Here is a 20,126-nt window from a genome sequence, read left to right on the forward strand (position 1 = left end):
GCCCTCATCACTGATTCTTGCTCAGGACCAGAAAAACCATCATTTCCAGTGGACTTTTTTTTTTTTAAATCAACCTAGGGGCTCTTCTTTTTCACTTCTATGTCATCTGTTTCCTTCTACTCACCTGCTATAGACAGCTGCTTTCAGCATTTGTCCAGCCACAATGGTGTCAAGTAAATTTGGTGTACAAACATCATAAAGAATGAAAGAATCTGTTGCACATTTTTTAGCACAACAAATGGTCTAGATTCTTGCTGCAAAATATTATATGATGAAGCCCTTCCTGTTGAATGACTAACTGAATGAAAATACCATATTTTTTTTTGTCCTTATAAATACATTGTTTATGCATCAGTTCTTGAGTTTGGGAAAATTTACTTTCAGACACTACCATCTGAAGATTCTTAGTCTGATACTTTAATTTTACAATCAACTTACTGTCATTGTTAGAGTCTAAAGAGTTGCTCTCCTTTTTGAATTCATCTTCTGAGTCATCTAATAATTGTGAAATGTTGTTCTCCATCACTTTTCTTCTCTTTGCAAATATGAAAAATTTTGAATTCTCAACTGTATGCAATGAGCTAAAAGCAGACTCAAAATAGATGATGATTTATTGTGTTACTGAATCATCCCTCCAGGCAAATCCATTCTTCTCTTTTATTATTTTGGCTTCTTTTAGCATAATTGGGAATAATTGATGAGTAATAATGAAAGATAATTCCCAGGACAATGAAAGAGAAACTTATTTCAAAAGATAAGAAAAATAAGATCACAAAGATGCCATCATGTATCACAGATTTATGAAAGGGTCCAATGAGCCCACATAGTGATGAACAAATAGAATGAGTTTTATTTTATTTAAAAAAATAAGTAAACTTGCTCTGTGTTCTTTGGGAACCCCTCAAGAAGAAATGAAAGCAATGAAATATTGAGCCTTATAAATAGATAAAGCAACTCAAAGAGGAAACTCAAAAACTAAAGTTGGGTGTAATGGACCCTAATCATATACTGAAGGGTATCTTGTTAAAATTTCATACACGTCTATCCAACGTAAGGCCAAGGACAGATTGAGAGTCACAATTGCCCTGTCTTCCTGAAGTTCCCCAGGCCTGGTCAGGGATCTACTCCTATAAGGAACTTAGGAGGTATTCACCAAATGGATTGTAGGAGCCGAAGGTATAATTATTAAGCTGCGACTGTAATTGTCAAGGCAAGGTCACACAGTATTGCTTACCTAAGTGCAAGAACCTGGCGCCATCTCAAAATCTTTGCCCTTAGCCTAGAATACTGTTCTTCCCTCCCTCTCCCTTTTGGCTGGGTAACTGCTACGCTTTGTATCACCACTTCCACTTTGGGTTTTTTTGTGTATTTTCTTTGTTTTTGTTTTTGTTTTAAGATTTTATTTATTTATTCATGAGAGACACAGAGAGAGAGGCAAAGACATAGGCAGAGGGAGAAGCAGGCTCCCTGCCAGGAGCCCGATTGGAACTGGATCCCAGGACCCCAGGATCTCACCCTGGGCCGAGGGCAGACGTTCAATTGCTGAGGCACCCAGGCGTCCCACCACTTCCACTTTGAATATCACTTCCACAAGAAAGCTCTCCTTGACTTCCAACCCTGCCAGTAGGTGCCCCTGAGGCGGGCTGTCAGAGCGTCCTTCCCCACCCCTTCTCTGCACTTACCACCTAAGGTTTAGCATGTTGCCTCCACCAGGGGGCTGCCAAGCAGGCGTGTTCAGCCTTGTACCATCAGCACAGTGCTCCCTATGGTGGGCACTCAATAAGCATCTTGTGAGTGAAAAATGCTGAATGAATTCAAACATGTTTCTGAGTACAGATGCTCACCTGCCTGAGCCCTTCAACAAAGTGTTAAGGTGCATGTAATTGAGAAAGCAAAAGTGAAAAGTAAAAGCCCACCTGTAGAGAAAGCAGATCGGGTAAGAGCTTGACTTTCCTGGACTATCCTTTCCGTGGGGGTGGGGATTGGGAAACAAGCAATATGACTGGGGCAGAGGAGTCCTTGGCTCATAATGCTCACTTGCATTTAGGTGTCGGGTGATTTGTCAGAGACGGACATCGGCAGCGAGGCTCAGCACCCTCGGAGTGGTGTGACAGCCACAGAAGAGAAACTGAGAAACAGGCTGTACGAGTTAGCGATGAAAATGAGCGAGAAGGAAACTTCTTCAGGAGAAGATCAGGAGTCAGAGCCCAAGACGGAGTCTGAGAACCACAAGGAAAGTCTGTCCTCTGAAGACAACAGCCAGGGCGTTCAGGAAGAGCTGAAGAAGGTAAGCGCCATGAAGTCACCTGCAGGCAGCTCGGTTTGTGCAGCCAGTGTGCAGAGGAACTTCTATACTTGCACAGAGTGTGTGGTCCAGGGGGTGGTGGGAGGGGGGCAGCTATCTCTCAAATGCCCATCCCGTGCACACAGGAGGGCCCCCAGAAACCCCTGTTGATTAGGACTGAGTGGTTCAGTGGGGAAGAGGGCCCTGTGGGTCCTAGGCCTCCTGAGACCTGTCCTCTCCTTCTGCTTCACAAGACAGCCCTTTACTTCCAAGTCTGTAATTAATGCTCACAGTCTCTCTCATTGGTAAAGAGCTGTGTGGCTTCCTGCCCCTGCCCTCTCCAGAGGAACTTTGCCTGTGGGTGGAGAGCACCTAGCCATCCCTCTTTTAGTCAACCGAGAAGCTTCAGACCATGGCCTTTGGGCTAAACATGGCCTTCTGCATGGTTTATCCCTGCACTCTGCAGGTTTGAGTTTGTCTTAGCCTCAAAATCATTTTCCAGACAAACCTTATGTGGAATAAACCCTGGTGTCTTAAACAGGTTAAAAGCCCCCCAAACCCCCACTATCTGATCGACAGTCCCAAACTAACCCCCCCTCAAGTACTCAGGGACACTGCTAGGGAATCACAGAAGGAAGAGCCCCTGGCAGAAAGGAGGTTCCCAGGCAGTGTTGTACCCCCTGTTGATCCTTCCACAGCTTCCCAAAGCACATCCATGCTAGACTTGGCCACTTTAGAGTCTGGATATCCCTGTTGCTTCCAATGGAAGAGAAAGAAGTTAATGTTTGTTGAGTGTCTCCGATGTGCCCGGTGCTTTGCTTCTGTTAGTTAATTCATTTCATAAAAAAACCCTGGAAGTACGTGCAGAGGCTTATCTGAAAGGTACTTACTCCAGGCCCATGGCTAGTATCACAAATCTGCTTGGCCCCAAATCACAGGCTCATTCTCTTAGGATGAGCTGCCTCTTCTGTAACTCAGATAAGATCTTGCCTAGAAACATCTAGACTTCTTTGCACTTGTGGTCACTTTTTTCCCTATTCTGAGAGTACATTATATAAGCTAACAAGGTACCAGTAGCCCACATGAATGGGAGAATGAGCCCCTTCTTCTGCTCAACAGCCAAGCCAGGATGCTACATGGGAAGAGCCAAGGCCAAGCCAGCAATGACTGCAGATAGTCAAAGGCAGGCCCAGAGAGAAGTGGAAGCCAACTTCCATGGCCAAGCCCCTGAGCCCTCCCAACAGCTCAGACTGCCTTTCACTCATTCCCATCCCACCCTCCATAACCACTGAGATCTCATACCTCTCAATCTGTCAAGTCCTTTGCCTGTGGACAGTGCACACACTTGTCCCCTGGCACATCTGTGGACTAGAGCATGGAGCTTGACCTTCACAGGCAGCCCCTTCCTGGGATGTGGGCTCCAACCCATTACTTTTTCAATGGTAATGGGCTCTGCTCCTCTCTGTTACTTGAACCAATACCCCGTTACAGTCACTTTTGTCTCCCAGAACTAAGAGCCAGATGGTAACTGAAGAATATCAGGTTATTTCTTACAATGGTTCTGCATCCTACTGGCTCTGCTGCCTGATGGTCACAAGGCCCAACAGCTCCTGCTGTTCCAGCAGCATGCCAGGCCATGATGAGTCATGTACTCCCACCCCTTCTCAGCCTGCAGGCCTCACCTTCTGGAGGCACAGCCACCAATCTGCACTGTGCTCTCTTGGACAGAATGTTAACAGAGAAAGGAAGAGCCAGTGGGAGAAAATCTAAGGCAAGCCCCCCATCGTGCCCTGTGCCCTCAAGCTAAGCAAAAAACTAGGAGAGTTGCTTTTATTCAAGCTTCCAAGTGTGTCAGTTTCTCAAAATGTCTTTCCCCAGCCTACCATGAATCAGATATCATTTATTGTATGTAAAAATCCAGATAGCAAACTGAAAAAATAATTAACATATATTTTCCGCATCAGGCATGTGTTACTCTGGGACAGGAAAACAGAAATAAGGCTCATATCTTCAATATTATGTAGCAACAGAAGGATACAGAGATAGGCTTCAAGATTAAACTGAATTTGAAACAGAACCGTACAATATTTACAGACTCTGCGAACTTTGGCTAGTGTGCCAACTCACTGCCAGTGCTCAGAACAAGCCAGGGTCATTTCTTGCCTGTCACTGTACCCTGTCCCCCAGCTACTTTCCCTGTCCCTCCAGGCCCTGCATGGCTACTCCAGTCCTTCCTCCACTCAGCGGCCTGAACTGCCCTGTAGCCCCTGACACGGCTCCCAGCACTGCAACAGGCCCACACTGTCATGTTTTTCACTTGATCTCTGGGACACAGCCCGGGGCCTCACTGTTGATTGGATAAACAAATCTTGGCCTCATCTGTAAAATGAGGATAATCCTACCCCCTGATAGAGTTGTGAGGTTAAATTTTATAGCATACGGTTTAGCACACAGCAGGAACTCAGCAAATACCATACCCCCTATAATGACCTTAAGGAAAATAAACTTCACTGCTGTGAGTTAACATCTGTCTGCTGGTGCTGAAGGAACAGCTTAGTACCTATTTCGGGTCAACACCTGGCATGTCAAGCATAGGTCTATAACCACATCTGGGGTTTTGTCGTGCTATGTGGAATATAAGTGGGAAGACATTGCATGAGAATGCTCCACGCTCCTCTTCAGAATCAGAATAACTGTGACTGCCCCTGTGATCCAACCACAGTTAGTTTGTACAGCACACATGTGCACATACAACGCTTGCTCACGCACAGCATGGTTTGGGAGTGGAGCTGGGCTCATGTAACTATTTCAGAGGTTGTCTGTGTTCCCCTAATCTCTTTACCATGGCAATGCCCACTGACTCAAAGTACAACTGCCTGAAGGCCCCTGATTCAGCAGGAGCTCCTCTTTTTGTACAGAAGGCAGGCTGGAAGTGAGAAAGAGAACATTGCCTGGGAGCAGCCCTAATTGCCTGGGAGCGGCCCTAACCAGTGACTGATGAGAAGAAAATAAAAACCCCAGCTATTTGGCCTCCATTGCCATGGTGACTCTGGAGCAGAGTTACACACTGACTTCCCCAAGTTCCCCAGCAAACTGAGCTCTAGGCACCCACGGTGATGAACAGTCCTCCTTGACTCCCTTCCCTCCCCTGTCCCTATTCCCCCTCCTCCACCACTATTTCCTGTCACCTCCCAAATGAACTGAATCCCTATCTTGGGTCTGCTTCTGGGATAAACCAGACTAAGTAAGTAACCAAACAGGAGAAATGTAGAGTCCCGAGTTCAAAGTACTTCAGTATTGGGTAGGCAGCAAGGAGATCCAGATGCCCAATTGGCTACTAATTACCTTTGCCTTACTGAGAGGAGCCTTGCCTTACACAGAGAGAGCTTTGCTCAACCATCACTGTCCCCCTGCCTCCACCACTGGCCCTGCTCTCCGGGAGCCAAAGCAGAGGAATGCACATGTTCCCCTAGTCACATGACATAAGTAGCTGCTTAGTGTCCTTAGTATGGCAACCCGTGTAGGAATTAGTGCTTCAGAATCCTGTCCAGCAGCAGAACCATTTTATAAACATGCTTTATCTTGACTGGAGTCAGCCCTTTGCTATAGGCAAACTTGTCCTATAGGTGACTCACTTTCTCTGAGGGTCAGGGGGATGGTCACTGCCATCTGAATTTTAACCAGTTGAAGAACAAGGTTGTAGAACTTGGGGGGCAAGCCCAGAAACATCTTGGGAACTGGATTCCCAAAGAGTCATTTTCTTCTTTAACTCATCTTATTCCATTAAACCTCAGGGGTCAATCCTTTAAACCATGTGGTCCTTAGAGCCCAGAAGTGAGCACATACTCCTCCTCTACTGTTGGGCAGATGTCCATGCCAATGGGTCTGGGAGAAAGTCCTGGCCAAAGCAGTTCTTAGAAGTGTCTGCCTCTAGGTATGCAAGGGCAGCATTCCTGAAAGAAGGAGCAAAAGGATGGCCTGGAACTCCTGGCCTAAGTTTAGAGACTACATTCAGGGGCTGGATCTCCTACAAGCCCCCTAATCTTTCCAGGCTTAGAGCAGTGGTCCACAAGGTCCCTTCTGGCTCCAGAAATCCATGGTTCTCTATATATAACTGATTAGATATATTTTTGTTTCCTGACGTTAAGTATCATTTATGACACTGTTTATATGACAAAAGGCGTCTCATGTACCAAACGCCTGGAACATGAATGTTTGTTGAAGGTCCAAATTAGTAAATTCTTGCATTATAGTCAAATTTGTATAGCCAGGGTCTTGAAAGCATTTATTTAAAATGCCTTTGTCTATTACTATTACAAGTAGCTGGATCATTGGGTTTTGCTTTCACAAGGGAGTCACAGCAGGTATCTTCCTTATGTATAATACTGTGGAATGATTTTCATCAGAGTATTGAGACTTCTCTAAACTATTGAATGTCTTTCTCCCCCAAACAAAAGATGAATTTATGCATCTTGTCCTGGCTGCTCTCCACTTAGGAACATCAAGGGACAGGGAAACACAATCCTGGTCCGTGATCAAGGAAACAGATCTATTGACCGTTCCAAAATCCCTAGAGCCTTCGGTTTCTGAAGTTTAGTGTGCTTATGGAAACCTTTTTGGTGATATCAATGTTAACATAAAGTCAACTCTATCCACATGTGTCTCACTTCTGTAAAATAACTCACCATTCATATCAGGATTCGGTGTCTTTCATCCTGGGTCACATTCTATTTGAGAAGAGTGTTTTCATCTCTAGTTTGTGCTGGAGAAAATATAGTATTAGATACTGACTTGTATCCTACAAGTGACTGATCTCAGTAGGCCTATGCCTATTGAAGAATTAACACCTCTTTTCTAACTTTCCATTTAACTGTTGCCCTAGTGGGAAAAGAAGCTTTAGCTGTACACTTAGAGCTACAGCTCTTATCCACAGTGCTTGAACTGGTGAGGAGGTTCCATACCCCTCAGGATGTCATTGGCATCGCTCATTCCCTCAACCATGTGTGTATGGGGAGAGGCCTGCCTGCCTGGGAGAGAGTTCCACAGATACTCTCCTGACTACTGGGGCTTCAGAAGAACATCATCTCCTCTAGATGGAAGATCAACTGAGCACTAGAGAAAGATTGTCCAGAACTCCAATGCAAGGATTCCTTAAAGCCTCTGTGAAATGCAGGTGTTAATCCGAAAGGCCAGGAAAAACTGATGTTGCCTCAGCCACAGCCATACAATGAGACATAGGACAGATGCAGTTTGAAAAGAAAAAGGCAGAGTTACTCTAGAAGGTTGCAAATAGAAAGGTCTAGAAAAAAAAAAAAAGAAAGGTCTAGAAAGGCAGTGATTCAGAGCTCGTGCCCCACAAAAGCCCAAAAGTTACATGCCCTGAAAAAATGGGACTATAGAAGGTAAGAGGGGAGAGAAGGCAAAGAACATATTATGTATCTGCAGTTCTGTAGAATAAGCAGGATTGTGCTCTTGGAAAACATTTGAGTAGAGAGAATATAAAAACAAAAGAAAAAAAAAGAAGAAAAGAGAGAGAGAGAGAGAGAAAGAAAGAAAGAACGAACCAGTTTCATATACAAACACAAATACCAAAATCCTAAATAAAATATTGGTAAACTAAATGTTTCAGTATTAGGATCACATGCCTATACAATTCAAACATTTATTCTGAGAATGCAAAAATGAAGTTAATAGCAGGACACTTCATCATTATAATAAATAGCTTAGTAAGTACTATTTTTTAAAAGCACAGGATAATCCCAACTGATGCCAAAATGGCCCTTGGAAACATTGAACATATATTCCATTAAAAAAAAAAACTCTCAATGAAATAGATCATTCTGATGACAGATACTCATCTCAAAGCACCTAACAGAGTTTTTCCTGAATGAGAACTCATTGTAAATTATCAAAAAAAAAAAATCTTGACCATCATAAGATCTTACTATTATCAAATAAGTACATGATGAGTTATGATTGCAAATGCTTTTATATAAATTGTTATTTTGTTAATTAAAATAGCAGGTACATACATTTGAAAAATAAGTATGTATGATGTTAAGTCTTATTTTATTTTTTTTTAATTTTATTTTATTTATTTATTTATTTTTAATTTACTTATGATAGTCACAGAGAGAGAGAGAGAGAGAGGCAGAGACATAGGCAGAGGGAGAAGCAGGCTCCATGCACCAGGAGCCTGATGTGGGATTCGATCCCGGGTCTCCAGGATCGCGCCCTGGGCCAAAGGCAGGCGCCAAACCGCTGCGCCACCCAGGGATCCCTTAAGTCTTATTTTAAATTATAGGTGGATACTTTGATATTTGTAATGATTTTGTAAATAATGATTTTTGTAAATAATGATATTTATATCATTTACAAAATAAAAAATATTTTGTAAATAATGATATTTACTACTTTTAAAAAAGCAAATGAGCAAAACTGACTATACAACCCAGACAGAAGAAATTGGTAAAGTGGTTAAAGAACTATCCTCAGAAAGAAGCTAGTCCCAGTGATCTTTGCCAATAAAATCCATCAGTCATTCATGGTAATAATGACTCCCACATTATTTAGCATTTAAAAAACTGAAGGTATTCAAAAAAATTGAAGGTATCCAAATTCACTTTATTTATTTAAAAACTTGGTCTGAATCTGACCAAAAAATCACATGCCTCCAAAAATTTACATACTATCTCACTGGTTAATAATTTAAAAAAATCTTAATATGTTAACAAATTGTTTCCAACTGCCTATTAAAATACTAATTTACAGCAGTGCCCAGGTGACTTGGTCAGTTGGGGACAGGGAAACACAATCCTGGTCCATGATCAAGGAAACAGATCTATTGACCATTCCAAAATCCCTAGAGCCTTGGGTTTCTGAAGTTCAGTGTGCTATGGAAACCTTTTTGGTGATATCAATGTTAACATAAAGTCAACCCCCAGGGTCCTGGGATCAAGCCCTGAATCAGGCTCCCTGCTGAGCAGGAGGCCTGCTTCTCCCTCTTACTCTCCTTGCTTGGGCTCTCTCTCTCTCTCTCTTTCTCTCTCAAATGGATAAATAAAATCTTTAAAAAAATACTAATTTCCAATGACCAAGTAGGATTTTATCTAGGAATGTAATAATCTCAACTTTAGGAAACCTATTAATATTTTTCATTATATTCATAGATTAAAGGGGGAAACATAATTATTTTGATAAATTCCTAGATTGTTGTTTGACATATAGTAGGAAATTAATAAGTATTCATAAATATTGAAAGAAGCATAGCTGATAAATAGGAAACTAAAAACTCAATAATAGCTATTAGCTAACAGTTACAATAACAATAACAATAACAATAATAACAATAACAATAACAATAACAATAATAACTATTAGCTAACAGTAATAGCTATTAGCTTTTTGAGACTTGCCATTCTCTTTGGGAATTTGATGAAAACTATGAAAACTGTAAAGAATGAAAATGCTCAGTTGGTTGAGCATCTGACTATTGGTTTTGGCTTAGGTCATGATCTCAGGGTCGTTAGATTGAGCCTGTGTTGGGCTCTGCACTCAATGCAAAGTCTGCTTAGGATTCTCTCCTTCTCCCTCTCCCTCTCCCTCTGCCCCTGCCCTGTTCATGCTCTCTCTAAAAAAAAATAGTAAATAGGCACTTGATGGGATGAGCACTAAGTGTTATACTATATGTTGGCAAATTGAACTTAAATTTAAAAATGTAAAACAAATAATAAAAGATAAAAATAATATAAAAATGAATAAATAAAGTCTTTTTTAAAAATGAAAATGATTCAGATAGACTCCCAGGAGGAATTTTACTCGCTTATGCATCAAGTAATAGGAATACAGACCCCAGCCCCAGCTATGAACCCTGACATGGCCCTAAGCCAGCTCCAGCCCCCCTCAGCCATAGGAGCCCTTGAAGAACACTGATTAGATGATTACCCACCTGCAAGAGGAATGTGGAAGTCCAGGAATTCATCAGAGAAGTCCCAGAACACTGTTGGAATAAAAACAAATCCAAGACTGGACACATTGGAAAGGGTAAAAATAACAGTTTGGCCTAACCCATCTCACCCCATGCCCAGGGTGGCACAACTCAGTGCCTGTGATCTCTCCCACAGGGGAAAGTAAGAGCATACGAGTGAGCACCCAGCTTCCTCAGATGTGCAGAACACTACCAAAGAGATCTTATTGATTGCCCCATTCAAAATACTGAGTCATAATCTACATGAGTAGGAGATGATGAGCAGGTATACGAACAATAGCCAGGGCTCAGAATCTATCAAATGGACTCAGATCTTGTTAACTGCATCATGGACTCCATCTAGAGGCCCACCCACCACTGGGAGACTTCATCCACAGGTCCCTCCCCACTGGCCCACAGACACCCTCAGTGCTTTGTGTGCCTTACCCACACACATCCCCACCCCATGGCTGGCTCCCTGTGTGCACTTCCAGTGGCTATAGTGGGAGCAAGCTTTGGCAGATGGCTAGTAAGCATGCATACAAAACAGGACTGAATCTGTAAGCAAAGGAGAGGTCAGAAACTTGAGGGTAGCACTGCCCTTAGGAAAGCAAAAAGGAGGCTGTCAGCACTCAGCTTGGTGCTTTGCAGAATTAAGAGAAGGCATACAAGCTTACAAAATCTGCCTCAGGAGGGAGGAAGAAGTGTGGATCAGGAGTATCCATAGAAGCTCTGAGAAAGCCTCAGAATCCCTGGTTAAGCTGATGGAAGGTATTTCTCTCCTGAAGTCAGTCGGTACAAACTGGAAGAGGTGACTGTTATTTCAAGTGCAAAGACAATAACACAAGACTTAAAGGAACATGAAAAATCAAGGAAACATGACACCACCAAAGGATCACAATAATTTGTCAGTAACTGATCCCCCCCCAAAAAAAATGGAGATTTCTGATTTACCTGATGAAAAATTCAAAACAGCTTTTTAGAGGAAACTCAATGAGCCATGAGAAAACACAGAAAGTCAATTCAACAAAATTAGGAAAATAGTGCATAAAACAAAATAAGAAGTTTAACAAAGAGGTAGAAATCATAAGAAGGAACCAAACAGAAATTCTGGAGCTGAAGAATACAATGAATGAAATGAAAGATGCAATAGAGAATACGAAGATCAGAATGGATCAAGCAGAAGAAAAAGCATGTGAAGTAGAAGACAGGACTTTGGAAATTATCCAGCCAGATGAAAACAAAGGAAAAAGAATGAAAAAGAGTGAAGAGAGCCTATGTGAACTATGGGATACCATCAAGAGAAGCAATTTGTGAATTATTAGAGACCAAAGAGGAGAACAGAAAGATAGAAAAGGGGACAAAAAGCTTATTTTAAAACATAATGGGGGAGATCCCTGGGTGGCGCAGTGGTTTAGCGTCTGCCTTTGGCCCAGGGTGCAATCCTGGAGACCTGGGATCGAATCCCACGTCGGGCTCCCTGCATGGAGCCTGCTTCTCCCTCTGCCTGTGTCTCTGCCTCTCTCTCTCTCTCTCTCTCTCTCTCTCTCATAAATAAATAAAATTAAAATAAAATAAAATAAAATAAAATAAAATAAAATAAAATAAAATAAAATAAAACATAATGGTTGAGAACTTCCCAAATCTGAGGCAAGATTTGACCATCCAATTTCATGAAGCTTGTAAGTTCCCTAACAGGTTAAACTCAAAAATATTTTCTCCAAGACACATCACAATAAAACAAAAATGAAAAATAAAAAGAGAATCTTAAAAACAGCAAGAGGAAAGAAGCTTAGCACTTATAAGGGGATCTTCATAAGGCTATCAGAAGATTTCTCAGCAGAAACTGTACAGGCCGATACAGTGGAATGACATACTTAAAATGCTGAAAGAAAAAAAACCTGCCAACCAAGACTACTTTATCTGGCAAAGTTGTCTTCAGAAATGTAGAGATAACCTCATTCATTTCCAGACAAACAAAGGCTGAAGGAATTAATCACCATTAGACCTGCCTTACAAGAAATGCTGAAAGTTCTTCATGCTAAAATGAAGATGCACTAATTAATAATATGAAGGCATAAAAATACACAGTACACTAATAAGGTAAATGTATAGTCAAATTTAGTTTTGTATGCATTGAAGTCAACATAACATATACTGCTATATCTATAAGATGTTTTGTGTAAGCCTTATGATACAAAGCAAACTCTATAGTAGATACACAAAAAATAAAGAGATGAGATTCACAAAGCATACCACTATAGAAAATCATCAATTCACAAAGGAAAGGAGCAAGAGAGAAAGAAAGGAACAAGAGAAAAACAAAACAGACAGAAACCAATTAATAAGATACATTCATTAGTCTTTACCTGTGACTAGTTACTCTAAATGTAAATGGATTAAATTCACCAATCAAAAGACATAGACTGACTGAATGGATAAAAAAAACAAGACCCAATGACACACTGCCTATAAGAGACTCACTTCGGCTTTAAAGACTCACTTTAGGCTCAAAGTGAAGGGATGGAAAAAATATTCCGTGAAAATGGAAACCAAAGGAAAATAAAGGTAGCTATAGTTATATCAGACAAAATAGACTTACTAAATGTTGTAATAAGAGGCAATGTCATTATAGAATGATAAAGGGGTCAATTCATCAAGAGTATATACAAATCATAAATACATATGCACCCAATATTGGAGCATCTAGATATATTAAGCAAATACAAACAGATCTGATAGGAGATAAGCAACCATACAATAAGAACTGGAGACTTCAGTACTCCACTTTGAACATGAATAAATCATCCAGACAGAAAATCAATAAGGAAATGTTTGACTTGAGCTATATTTTAGACCAAATATACCTAAGAGATATATATGGAACATTGCATCCAACACCAGCAGAATACACATTCTCCCAAGTTTACATGGAGCATTTTTTAGAACAGAACATATCATAGGTCACAAAGCAAGTCTTAACAAATTTAAGAAGGTTCATGTCATACTAAGTATCTTTTCCTACCACAGTGGTATATAACTAAAAATCAATAATTGGAGAGGGATCCCTGGGTGGCGCAGCGGTTTAGCGCCTGCCTTTGGCCCAGGGCGCGATCCTGGAGAACCGGGATCGAATCCCACGTCAGGCTCTCGGTGCATGGAGCCTGCTTCTCCCTCTGCCTGTGTCTCTGCCCCTCTCTCTCTCTCTCAGTGTGTGACTATCATAAATAAATTAAAAAATTAAAAAAAATAATTGGAGGAAAACTGGAAAATTCACAACTATATGGTAATTATACAACACACTCCTAAAAAAAATCAGTGGGTCAAAAAAGAAATCAGGAGTGGCTTGGTCGGTGGCTTAGTCAGTCATCTGCTTTTGGCTCAGGTTCTAATCCCGTCCTGGGATTGAGTCCTACATCAGGCTCCATGCTGGGCAAGGAGTCTGCTTCTCCCTCTCCCTTTGTGCCTCCTCACCCCTGCTTATGCTTTCTCTTGGTCTCTCTCAAATAAAATAAAATAAAATAAAATATTTAAAAATAAATAAAAAGGGCAATAAAAAACTTTCAAACAAATGAAAATGGAAACAAAATACCACAACTTATGGGTTGCAGCAAAAACAATTCTAAGACAGAAGTTTATAGCGATAAATGCCTACATTATGAAAAAAAGAAAGATCTCAATAAACAACCCAACTGTACGCCTCAAGAAACTAGAAAAAAAGAACAAACAAAGCCCAAAGTTAGCAGAAGAAAAGAGCAGAAATAAATGAAATAAAGACCAGAAAAACAATAAAAAAAGATCAATGAAACTAGAACTGGTATGGGGGAAAAAATAAAATTGAAAAACCTTAGCTAGACTAGGAAAAAGGAGAAAAGATTTAAATAAATAAAATCAGAAATGAAAGAGGAGACATTGCAACTAATATCACAAAGAGAATAGTATGAAAAATTGTATGCCAACAAATTGGATAACCTAGAATAAATGGATAAATTCATAGAAATATACAACCTACCAAAACTGATCTTGAAGGAATAGAAAATCTGAATAGGCTAATAATGAATAAGACTGAATCAGTAAACAAAAACCTCTCAGCACAGAAAAGCCCAGGACCAGATGGTATAGTGGTTCATTCTACCAAACATTTAAAGAATTAATGCCAATCCTTCTTAAACTCTTCCAAAAAGTTGAAGAGGAGGGAATACTCCCAAACTCACTTTATGAGGTCAGAATTACCCTTACATAAGGACACTATCAACTACAGGCCAATATCCCTAATGAATATAGATGCAAATATTCTCAACAAAATATCAGCAAACTGAATTCAACAACACATTAAAGAATCATACACCATGATCAAGTGAGATTTATCCCTAGGATGCAAAGATGGTCCAATATATACACATCAATAAATATAATATATTACATTAATATAATGAAGGAAAAATATAATTATGATCCTCTCAATAGATGCAGAAAAAGCATTTGACCAAATTCAACACCCTCTAATAATAAAAAACTCTCAACAAATTGTGTATAGAAGGAACATATCTTAACAGAGATGTCAGAGATGACAAGCCCACAGCTAACATCATACTCAATGGTGAGAGACTGAAAACTTTTCCTCTTTTGCAAGAGTGCCCACTCTCACCATGCCTCTTCATCATAGACAGCAAGTCCTATCCAGAATATTCAGACAGGAAAAAGAAACAAAATGCATCCAATTTGGAAAGGAAGAAGTAAAATTGTCATTGTTTGCAGGAAATATAATTTTATATAGAGAAAATCCTGAAGACTCCACCAAAAAACTGTTAGAGCTAATCAACAAATATAGTAAATTTGTAGGGTACAAAATCAACATACAGAAATCAGTTGTGTTTTATACACTAACAAAGAAATATCTGTAAAATAAAAAAAATCCCATTCATATTAGCATAAAAATACAACAAAATACCTAGGAATACATTTAACCAAGGAAGTAAAATATCTGTACTCTGAAAATTATAAGACTTTGATGAAAAAAACTGAAGAAGACACAAACAAATGGGGAAACACCCCACATTCATGGATCAGAAAAATTAATGTTGTTAAAATATTCATACTATCCAAATCCACCTCTAGAATCAGTGTAATTCCTATCAAAATTTTATCAAAATTCCAATGGCATTTTTCACAGAAATAGAAAAAAACAATCCTAAAATTTGTATGAAACCACATATGATTCCCAAATAGCCCAAGCAATCCTGAGAAAGAAGAACAAAGCTGGAGGCTTTGCACTTCCTGATTTCAAACTATGCTTCAAAGTCATAGATGTAAAAATAGTATGGTACTAGAATAAACAGAGACATATAGATCAATGAAACAGAATCAAGAGCCCAGAAATAAACCCTTATATATTCAATTGGGAATACTTAATGGTAAAAAGATAATCTCTTCAATAATATGGGAGAACTGGATAATCTCATACAGAAGAATGAAACTGGACCCCTATCTTACACTACTCACAAAAATTACCTCAAAATGAGTTAAAGACTGAAACTCTAAAACTCCTCAATATATATAGGGGAAAATCTTCTCAACATTGGTATTGGCAATGATTTTTTGGATATGACATCAAAAGCACAAGTAACAAAATAATATGTGAAATGAATAAGTGGAACTTACCTCAAACTGAAAAGCTCCTGCATAGCAAAAAAAAAAAAAAAAAAAAAAAAAAAAAATTCAGTGAAATGAAAAAGCAACCTACAGAATGAGAGAAAATACTTGCGAGCCATATATATGATAAGGGTTAATATCCAAAATATATAAGGACCTTCTACAATTCAATAGCAAAAAAGTAAACAACCTAATTTAAAAGTGGTAGAGGACCTCAATAGACATTTTTCCAAAGAAGACAAATAACCAATAGGTAGGTACATGAAAAGAATGCTTAATATCACTAATCCATCAAGGAAATGCAAATCAAAACCACAATGAGATATCACCCCACACCTGTTGGAATGGTTGCCACCAAAAAGATAAGGGAAAACAAGTGTTGGAAAGGATATGGAAAAAAGGGAACCCTTGTGTACACAGTTGGTGGGAATATACCAATGTACAGCCACTGGTAAACAATATGGGAGTTCAATTACCATATGGTCCAATAATATCCAGTAATATCTGGGCATATATCCAAAAGAAATGAAATCAGTATCTGGAAGAGATATCTACTCCTAACTTCATGGCAGCATTATCCAGTAACCAAGATATGGAAACAATCTAAATATGCATCTACAGATATGAATGGGTAATGAAGATGTGACATATATGTACAATGGAGTACTCAGCCATGAGGAATAAGGAAATCTTGCCATTTGTGACATGAAAGGACCTTGAGAGTGTTATGCTGAGTGAAATAAGTCAGAGAAAGACAAATACTATATGGTCTCATATGTAAAATCTAAAGAAGCTGGACCCATAGAAACAGAGAGTCGAATGGTGGTTGCCAGGGTCTGTGGGATGGATAAAATGAGGAAATGTTGGTCAAAGAATATAAATTTCCAATTATAAGATGAATAAGTTCTGGGGATCATACAGCATGGCGACTATAGCTATAACAACACTATATTTATATACCTGAAAGTTGCTAAGTAAATAAATCTTAAATATGCTCACTACACACCAAAAAAAATGTGATTATATGAGATGATTGAGGTATTAACTAACCCTATTATGGTAATCCTTTCACAATATATATGTATCAAATCATCATGTTATGCACCTTAAATTTATACAATATTGTGTCTTAATTATATCTCAATAAATCGGGGTGGGGGGAGACATTGATTTTTCAAAAGCCATAAAATTAAAAAGCAAACAATAATTGGGAGGACATACTGCTTAAATATATGTTGGGCAAAGAATTACTTAGCCTCATAATGCTAATGGATAAAAGGGCAATGCACATAAGCAGGTAATTCACAAAAAAAAAAAAAAAAAAGTAAATGACCAATATGCATGTGAAAAAAATATTTAACTTAAACTGCATTTCAACCATATTTAATTCAACATATAGCCTAGAATTTAGAGTATGGTTTGCACATTCATCTTTCCCATTCAACAAATGTACAGTGAGACACTGGGAAGACAGCCAAGAACGGGACAAGGTTCATCGTTTGTTTAGACGAGCAACAAAGATGCAAATTGACACGAGGAAATGTCACTTTGCCTAACCAATTGGATGATTAAAAGAACCATAACCAGTGTTGGTAAGAGTTCAAGGAAAGAGGCAGTCTAATGCTCATAAAACAGTAGGAGCAAATGTTAGCACCCTGGTAACTGGGTAACTCCTAGCAATCAAAGTGGGCATACCCTTTGATCCAGCAATTGTACTTTCCATCCTCTATCCTATGGAAAAACTGAACAAGCAGCACAGGGTATATCATTGCCATCCACCAAGCATTGCATTATTCTTGTAGGGAAACAATGACCAAAACGTCCAACAATAAGAGACTCTTGAGGAAATGGAGAGAATGAGGTCCAGAAAACAGATGAGGGCATCAGCAATGAAATAGCAGACAGATTTGGTCCAGATACAAGTAAGTGGGTAGATTTGATGTCGGGAAGTTGTAGAGGTTTTGTTTTATGTTCTGTATTCCACCCAGACGCACCATCTGCTCTCTGACCTAGAAGGCAAGTCTGTCTTCCGAAGGTGAAGGAGTAGTGGAATTGAAGTTTTGAGATTGTAGAGAGGGTTTGAAATAGTTCTTGCATATTATGGGAAAGGAAACTATGTGGACAAATACAAAGGATCCCTGCACAGCAAGGAAGGCCTCCATAATAAGATCAGAGATCGTGTACATTTACCTGAGACATAAAGAGCCTGCAAAAGACTACAGCAACCTTGAACACAAATAAATGCAAAGTAAAAATCCACTCTATTTGAAGAAAAGTTCTGTTAGTAGCAGATATATCCATAAATCCACATCATTCGACATAATTACACAGTACAGCTCAAGTGTCAATTCTAGGATTTACATTAGAATTCCTCATAACAGGAGCTTCTAGTTTAGCCATTAATTTGCAATGAAATTTGCAGATGTATCTCAAACCAAGTTTGGGAGTTGGAGAGAGCAGATAAAATGGAAATAAATTCTATCCACAGTAGAAACCAAAAAATATGACATTAAAACTTAAGAAAACTGCAATTCTCCAGGAAACCTAGCAGTCTGATAGAAGAAAAGATAACGTAAAGGTGAATTCTTCCCAAAATTAAGGTGGAAGCCTAAAGTAAGTCAAATCAAAATCTGAACCAGGCATTTTTTAGCTTCTCAAAAGAAAGAAAATCTAATAGGAAAAAAGTCAAGAATAACTTAGAAACATTTACAAAAACTAAAATAGGAGTGAAGAGGACGTCTGTATTAAGATATTACAGTATGCTTTAAAGACACAGTAGTTAAATTTGTGAAAGAGTGATACAAGATATAATGTAATAGCCCAGAAGTACCTGGAATATATTAATATTTAACTCATGAGTTATTTCATGATTCCCACCTACCTCTCACCCCTAGTTGAAAAAGAAACTTCTTAATAAATGGAGTTGGAACAAATATTCATAGATGTGTGCGGGCCAGACAGTACATACAGGAGACAATAAAGACGTGCCAGCATCCCTTGTGAGAGGTGGCTGTACAAGCTCTGGAGAGTGAAATCCCTGTTCATTTGCCATTTATTAAACAAATAATTGTTGAACTATTCCAAGAGCTGCAATACAGCAGGGAAAAGAGAAAGAGTTACCTGCCTGGAAGACCTAGGAGACCTGGAAAGGTGTCAGGAGAGAAGTGACAAGGAGAACCTTTCATTCACCAAGATCATTCAGGCTCCCATGTGCCACCTCCTTTCCCAGCGAACGTGGAAGGTGGCTCCATGTCTCACTGGGCTTCTGAAGAAGCAAGCATGTTCCCAGGCAAACGCCAGTTACTGCCAGCAGTGGGCAAACATTTCCTTTAAAAATATATATATTTTATTTATTTATTCATGAGAGACACAGAGAGAGAGGCAGAGACACAGGCAGAGGGAGAAGCAAGCTCCCTGCGGGGACCCGATGTGGGACTCGATCGATCCCTGGACCCCAGGATCATGACCTGAGCTGAAGGCAGGCACTCAATCAGTATCGGGAACTGTTTCTCTGAGGAACAGCCAATCAGTATGCAAAAGCAAAAAATATTACCCCCTCTGCTGGGAAAGGAAGTCCTGCCTGCAGTACACCTACCAGGGCAGGTTTGGTCAAAGGTAACCACCCCCGCATCCCCCTCCTCTGTCATCCTCGCCCATCCAGAAGTGACTTTCACTAAGTGTCAGGTGGCTGACACCAAACAAGAAAATGACCTCAGGAAAACATATAGACCAGGGAGTTTAATTCTGGAATGAAACTACAAATAGCACATTTTCAAAAATTCATTTCTGTCATCACCATTAAGATAGGAAATCTTATTTCTTTCATAAATAGCCCTGACCATCAAAACCTGGATGACTTAACAACCTAAACATTCCTCTAATCTCTGTTATGGTTCATAGTGTCATTTTATTACATATGTTCAAATGACACAATTCTGTGTCACCCTCTTTCATCAAGTCACTTCAGGGACAGGGGTCTGTTCATGGAGAATGTATTTCGATGGGTTGTAGAGGCATCGTCAGAAGTGCCTTATGTTTTATGAGAGCTGAAACATATTTGCATTGAATTTTTCTAGCAGATTTCTGTCAACTATTTAAAAGGACATATGGAGTTTCTTTTCTTTCCTTTGAAAAGGGAAAAAAAATACATGAAATCAGGGCATTTGGACAAATTTCCTTGCTCTCTCTGGTAGTTTGATGGAAGCGTTTCATAAAGGCAAGACA

General features: G+C 39.5%; 1 protein-coding gene across 4 annotated transcripts in view; it reads left to right on the forward strand.

The window, feature by feature from the left end:
- Positions 1-20,126, forward strand: part of MYRIP (myosin VIIA and Rab interacting protein) — a 361,492-nt gene that overhangs the window by 312,074 nt on the left and 29,292 nt on the right. For all 4 annotated transcript variants that reach the window (XM_038570505.1, XM_038570504.1, XM_038570506.1 and 1 more), the window contains exon 11: positions 2,048-2,287. In XM_038570505.1, the coding sequence (XP_038426433.1) occupies positions 2,048-2,287 (240 nt within the window). The remainder of the gene's footprint in view (positions 1-2,047; positions 2,288-20,126) is intronic.

Source organism: Canis lupus, chromosome 23, assembly GCF_011100685.1.
Source record: "Canis lupus familiaris isolate Mischka breed German Shepherd chromosome 23, alternate assembly UU_Cfam_GSD_1.0, whole genome shotgun sequence".
Taxonomy (NCBI): domain Eukaryota; kingdom Metazoa; phylum Chordata; class Mammalia; order Carnivora; family Canidae; genus Canis; species Canis lupus.